General features: G+C 39.8%; 1 protein-coding gene across 2 annotated transcripts in view; it reads right to left on the reverse strand.

Annotated features, from left to right (window-relative positions):
- Positions 1-3,738: 3,738 nt before the first annotated feature.
- The window catches only part of LOC109952226 (sushi, von Willebrand factor type A, EGF and pentraxin domain-containing protein 1-like), a 6,251-nt gene continuing 2,628 nt past the window's right edge, over positions 3,739-7,361 (reverse strand). Inside the window, exons 5-9 of one of the 2 annotated variants that reach the window (XM_020587197.1) lie at positions 7,045-7,239; positions 6,755-6,943; positions 5,478-5,666; positions 4,631-4,810; positions 3,739-4,065 (exon numbers count right to left, since the gene is read on the reverse strand). In XM_020587197.1, coding sequence (XP_020442853.1) covers positions 3,872-4,065; positions 4,631-4,810; positions 5,478-5,666; positions 6,755-6,943; positions 7,045-7,239 — 947 coding nt within the window. In that variant the 3' untranslated portion in view covers positions 3,739-3,871. Of the gene's footprint in view, positions 4,066-4,244; positions 4,332-4,630; positions 4,811-5,477; positions 5,667-6,754; positions 6,944-7,044; positions 7,240-7,361 lie in introns of those variants that run through there. The other variant, XM_020587198.1, reaches the window with a different exon arrangement.

Raw genomic sequence — 7,361 nt, forward strand, 5'->3', positions numbered from 1 at the left:
ATTCTGAAATTATAATCTGAATTTTAACTATACAAACAATTTAAAAAATACATAAATGTGAGAATTTTAACTTACCAAGACATCGTCCTTTTCATTCACCATTGCAGGTTCTGAAAGGCTCCACGGTCTAGTGATTCCGACACATATCCAGCCAGTTCATTGTGGCGGCACTGACTTTTCATGGTGTCCTTGATGTGTCCATTGGTAAGAGATGATGGACCAACAGCCAGTCAGTCTACGCTCCAGCTCCCATCTATCGTCACGAGCTGTGAGATCAACCTTCTATAGGTCCCTGGGGCAAAATTTTGCTGTTGGGGCCATATCAACCCCCTTGCATATGTGGCAGTTTCATTATTTGACTAGGCACCCAGAAACAAAGAATATTCTAGAGCTGGAATAATTAGTTGCTAAATCAATTAATCGACAGAGAATCTTTCTTGGCAACTACTTTGATAAATGTCATTTTTAAAGCAAAAGTGTCAAGTTTTTAGTGGTGCCAGCCTCTTAGATGTGAATATTTGCTAGGTTCCCAGTTATGTACAAAAATTTCATGTTTTCATTGTTTCAAGATACAAGAACAGAAATCAAGACGAGTGCTCACCTCATCCACCCACCTCAGGGCTGCACCAGCATCACTGTCCTAGATGATCTTGGCAGCTCCATCTCTTCACCTTGAAGCTTCAGTGACTTATTCCAACAGTATCCTTCATATGTCTGGTTTATGACACTGTCATAACCCATACCTTGAAGGAAGGTTACAGGCAAACAATGTCATTTTCATTCTTATACTGAGGTAAATGAAGGACAGGAGACACCTAACTAGTTGTTCTTACTGTATGTACCTCTAGCATTAAAAAAGAGCTACAGATTCTCAGATTATCTGACAACATTATGTCTACCATCTTATATCAGAATATATCTTACATAAAACAGACCACTTACCTGGTGTTAAGGTTGAATCACACTTAATTATGAGAAAGGTTTGAAATAAGTTTGCATGTGAAAATGATGCAGCCCTGCGATGGACTCGCGACCTGTCCAGGGTGTACCCCGCCTTATAACCTGTCCCTGCATCTTGCTTCAGTCCCTGTGTGCCTCAAGTCCTCCATCATTGTGCCTGTGCCCAAGAAATCAGCTGTCACCATCCTCAATGATTACCACCCTGTTGCTCTGACACCAGTAATCATGAAGTGCTTTGAGAGGATCATTCTAAAGCACATCAAGGACGTCATCCCTGTTGGTCTGGACAGCCATCAGTTTGCCTACAGAGAGAACTGATCAACAGAGGATGCTGTCTCAATAGCACTACACACAGCCTTGTCCCACCTGGAGCATCCTAACACTTACGTATGTTAGGATGCTATTTGTTGACTTCAGTTTGGCATTTAATACTGTAATCCCAGAGAAACTGGCACTGAAACTGTACAATCTGGGAATGGCTGCAGTGATGTGACATTGGATTAAGGACTTCCTCACTAACAGGCCTCAAGTGGTGAGAATCGGAAGATGCACATCATCCACACTGGTCCTGAATGCAGGCACACCACAGGGCTGTGTGCTCAGCCCAGTTCTCTTCACTCTGTTTACTCATGACTGTTATGCCATTCACCCCACAAACACAGTAGTGAAGTTGGCAGACAACACCACCGTAGTGGGTCTCATCTCAGACAATGATGAGACTCACTACAGAGAGGAGATCCAGCACCTGACAAGGTGGTGTTCAGATAACAACCTTGTCCTGAACACCAACAAGACTAAGGAGGTCATTGTGGATAGGAGGTCCAGGAAGACAAAATATGCTCCTCTTCTCCTACACGGGGAGGTGGTGGAGCAAGTGGATAACATCAAGTTCCTGGGCATCCACATCACATCTGACCTGACCTGGTCTCTGAACACATCATATCTGGTGAAGAAAGCCCAGCAAAGGCTTTTCTTCCTCAGGAAGCTGAAACGCGCTGGTCTCTCCTCTCAGTTGCTCGCAAACTTCTACAGAGCGACAATAGAGAGCATCCTCTGTCTCAGTGTGACAGTGTGGTATGGGAGCTGCACTGTACAGGACAGAAAGGACTTGACCCGGGTGGTGAGAACAGCTCAGGGCATTGTAGGAAGTCCTCTTCTGGATCTGGACTCACTCTACGCTGACCAGATCCAGAGGAGGGCCAGTCGGGTTTCTGAAGACCCCACCCACCCAGGCAACAGTCTGTTTGTGCCTCTTCCCTCCAGGAAAAGGTACAGATACATAAAGACTCAAACAAACAGACTGAGAAACAGCTTCTTCCCCAGAGCTGTGAAATGAATCACCCCCCTAACCCCTAGTCACACACACAACCTCCCCCCTATGGACAGACACAGACAGAACACTGGACCTCTGCAGACACACACCCATGCTCACACCTCTTCCTAAAGACTGAGATTTACAATGAGCTACACCTTATAATGTTACTACACCTCTTGCTGCTAACATGCTGCTAACCTGATTAGGTCCCATACATCCCTTTTTATTTGTTCATATTTTTATATTGACATACACTTTTGTGTTATGTAAATAATGTGTCTTTTAAGCCAAGAGCTGGTGGAAAAAAATTCGTTGTGCTATGCATAATGACAATAAAGATTCTTGACCTTAACCAAATACAGGGACATAAATCAGATGTAGAACACAATGATTATATTATGAAACAATGAAAGACCCACCTCTTTTTAAAAGATTTAGGTCACAGTTTTGCGAAACACTGAGTGAGAGTATCAATATATATAATTTGCAATATTATTTTAATTGAGTGTTTAATTAGTTTCAGCAGAAACATTATTTTACTTTCACGTAATAAATTACTTTAAAAGAAAAATCTCAGTTTAGTTTTGTGCTCAAAAGTATGTTGACTTTTACTCTTGTAATATGGTAAAGTGGTAGAAAACGGAGAATGTGAATTTAAACTGGGGTAGAATAGTTACATAACTGGGGTACATAACCTGTCTATGGTGTGTAGGTAGGAGAATAACATCACCATTACACCTGGGGTCCAACGCCACTGCACCACCAGGTGCACACCTGGACTCAGTTTCATCATCATGAAGGTGAGATTGGAAAACAACATTATGTTTGTTAGTTATTATTACTCGTTCACATGCTTTCCGTACATTTTTCATAGTTTTTAAACTAATTTGTTGTTCAAATGTGATTACAGTTCCCGTACAAAAGGTGGAACAAAATGAACATTCAGTGTAATCTTGTTTGTTTAACCTTCAGGGTACGTAAATAAATAACTAACACACACACACACACACACACAAATCAATCCAGCAGATGATCTGCTGCTTTCTTTTGATATGATTCTCATATGGTTATAATCTGATTTATGGCTGGGTAGCTTGTGGATTTCCCACCAGGGATCAATAAAGTCTGATAATTATACTATTCTTTCATTAATCTGGTTCTGAAAGGTAACTAATAACCATGGTTATAAAATATCTGTAGTACAATAAAAAGGACGATATTTGCCTCTAAAATGTAGTGAAATCAAAGTATGAAGCAGCAAATGAAAATACTCGAGTACAGCACAGATAATTCAAAATTGTACTTAAGTACAGCACTTGAGTAAATTACTTAGTTACTTTCCACCAGTGCACCTCTGTTTCTAAAGCGCTTTGAGTGTGCATCAATGCGTAGAAAAGTGATATATGAGTTTAAGATCATTTACCATTCTCGTAATACACTGAAGCTGGAAACAGACTGAGCTTATATGATTTATTAAAACGACCACACACAGCACTGAAGAGCAGACACTGGATCAATACATGGCTCTTCATTCTGGTCAGTTACATGTTTGTCCAGTCAGATCAACGTTCATCATGTCCAGCTGATTAAAAACTGTTATTGGCAAGTGGGCAGCTGGATCTCACCGTCAATACAGGTCTGACGCATTGTTACTGTGCCGACAAGGGTTGTTCGTCCAGTACACATGAACTGAAATACATCATTATGGGATGAATACAGCTTTTTTTCACCAGAATATCTGAATGCAATATTACGTTGTCTCATGGCTTCATCAGTCACAGTGCAGGGTTCTGCAAGAGACAACAGATAAACAGCACTTTAATAATGTCAGAAATGACCAGGCATCATACACCATATATAGCCTAATTATTGCAGTTATATAATATTGCTATAAATATTTTATCAGTAACATTCCCCACAAAAAACGAAGTCTAAACCAAAAAACATCTGTGGCCATTTCCACCTGATAGCCTATAGCTGACCAGCTGTCTGTCTAACTGTGATGGTTTCACAGGCTGTTGCAGGTAAATGACACATTTCTATGACACAGTAACCTCTGAAAGGTAAAAGAGATGCTGAAACGTATGATTCTTGTCAACACTAATTTCACCTTACAGCCTTCTGGTTCTGCAAAAACAGTTGTTTTCCTTATTCTTTAGTGCTTGACCACGTTCGTAATGTAATATATACTGACTACAATTTGTAAGAGATCTGTACAAATCCAATTTCATGGAAACAGTCCGCAGGTGTTCACACGTCTTCTTTAGTACATGCACTGACAACCAAAATGAGTTTTACCTAAGTAACGCCATCATAGAATGAAATATGAAAAACATAAAGGAGACTGGAACTTACTCAGGCATCTCAAGTCTCCAGTCCAGTTGCCATTGTTACATGTTCTGTGAGGCCCGCCCTCCATGACGTACAACTGCTGACAGGTATATTCAACCCTTTCATTATGACTGTACTTGGATTTTAAAGATCCCTCTATGTCTGCATCTGCAAGAGGTGGAGGTCTCCCACAGCCCACAGGAGCTAAAATATTGTGAGCAATGACAGAAAGTAGAAATTTAGGTGTTACTGTGTGGAAGACATTATATCACATAGGGTAACAGGTCACTGACTCGGAACAACTGAATAAATTCTATAAAAGCTTTATGCCTTACAAAGGTACACACAATATGTTTATATACATTTATTCTGACTTCTTATTACCACATTTAGACCTGGGATTAATATATGCTGTTTATCTGGCTACATGACCCAGACAATCTGATCAGGGGACTCTGCAGTAATATTTGTCATTACTCGCTCGATTCAGCCCACATCGTGGGTGTCTTTAGTTATTGAAGTAAAGATGGTTTGTCAGTGAACATGCTGTGTTCCAGGTAAAAGGAAATGAAGCAGGATACTCCAGATGTATCAGGACACAGTGCAAAGTGAAGCTCATTTGTTTTTTAATACAGTGTCAGCCTTTCACCCTTGTCTGGCAAATCAGATATTTAGGCAAAAAGCAAATAAAACAAACAGTTTCACTTGGCTGAGGCGGATCACATTGAGCCAAACCACCATGAGATGTGGTCTGGTTGCAGAGCAAATCAAGCCCTCAGAGACTGAAGTGAAGTTTCTCTTTTACCATCGTTTTCTTACAGAAGAAGAAGAGAGAGGACAAAAAACAAAAACGAAAAACAATCTGACTTACGTCCACATGTTGGGAAATTACCACTCCACTGCCCATTTGGTAAACATTCAACCGTTGCAGTCCCATGAATAACATGTCTGAAATTGCTGCAAGCAAAGTTTAACTTCTGGCCTTTGCCCAGCAAATCCCCTGGGAAATGTCGTGGGGTGAAGAGTACACCTCCTTGAACTCTTGGAACTTTGCATTTTGCTGTTTTGAAGAAGAGAATCTGTTTAATCAAGAGGTTTATACAACAAAAACAGTAGCATTTTAGAAATGAGCTGACTTTTCTAGAACTGTTTAGCTGACTGTATAGACACTGGTGTTTATAATTCCCTGAAGAAACACACCCGCCTGTGATGTTAAAGTACTCAGAGGTTTGTCTTGGGAAGACTGAAGGGGTAACAATGTATAATGAGAACAGTGAGAATCCTGTCTGCCACAGCTATACTAAAAGTACTAGGTATCTACTCCTGCATGTTGCTACTTGTACTGTCATGTAATTGTTGCTTTTAAGTAATATTTGATGTTTTATCTTTGTGTGCATTTTGATGTTTTATCCATGTGCATAAACTTGCCTTGCCTTTTTTTAAACTTTGTATTTATATTACATAAACAGTGTGTAGATGGGAACTATTTGTCAGTACAGTTCCAATTTAAATAGTTTTTTTTATTATTAAAGAGTACCATCAATAATCTTTACATTAAAAATCACATTATTGTTTGTATATAAAAAATAAGTCTATAGTTATGGAACCACAGAATTTTCACTGAACTCTCCAGCCTGCCTCAGCTTTAAAGAGCTTTATAGCACCTTTAGTTGTAACCTGCAGTTTTGGTTCAAGTCTCATATCACTCTTTATTCGACTGCAGCTGTTTTCAGTAAAAATGCTCTAAAATCCCATAGTACACTACCTGCCCAACATTAAACAGCAGACAGAAAAACTAGCTATAGAGCTAAATATTCCCCTGTTGGTGGCAACCATAAACAGAGCTAAAACTGAGTACTGCATGTTCATTTGCCAGGTGGCAAGACACACAACTCCAAGTGACTGCTAATGTTGATTCATATCTGCTGCATGTTTAAATAGGCAACTCTTTGCAAAGTCCACCATATCAACTAATGGAAGGTTCACTATTGCTTAATACAATATACAGATTCCTGAGGGGAAAAGGCACATATGATAAAAATGCCTTTAATATTCATCTTAAATACAAGGAAAAACATATTAAAAGCAAATAGAATTTGGGATAAAATCAACTGAAATGGGATTATTTCCCAGTGAATGTGAACATACCATGGCAGGTTGGAAAGGGCGAACTCCATTGCCCATTTTGTAAACACTCAGTTTTCTGAGGCCCGTCGAGTGTGTACGCATAATCACAATAAAACAACAATTTAAGTCCAATTTTCGCAATGTTATTTGCTGGTGATAATCCATCTGCATGGAGATGTGGGTGCATCGCGCTAATGTTACATGTGACATCTGAAAAGAACAGAACACAGTGAAAAATTTCTTCAGTGGACAAGGGTTTATATGGTACCTTAACATGCATACAGTATTATTTATTAGCTTAAAGGATTTACCTACACAAGAGGGAAATGGATTATCCCACTGTCCATCTTTACCACATATCAGCCTTGAAGTGCTATTCAGACGTTTCCCAGGACCATCACAGCTGAAGTCGAGGAAGCGGTCAGGAAGTATAGGATCGTCTTCGTGGTCTGGTAAACCTTTTACTGTAACCCCTTCATCATTAGGTGGGTAGTCGCAGTTCAAAGCTGAATGAACAGCCAGTCAAGTTACTGAAAGAGGAAACTGCTTAACAAGGCAAGAATTACTAAATAGGCAGATTTTAACAGAGTTTGACAAAGAACAGAGTCTCAAAACAAACTGACACCAT

The sequence above is a fragment of the Monopterus albus genome, unplaced genomic scaffold (assembly GCF_001952655.1).
Source record: "Monopterus albus unplaced genomic scaffold, M_albus_1.0 scaffold444.1, whole genome shotgun sequence".
Taxonomy (NCBI): domain Eukaryota; kingdom Metazoa; phylum Chordata; class Actinopteri; order Synbranchiformes; family Synbranchidae; genus Monopterus; species Monopterus albus.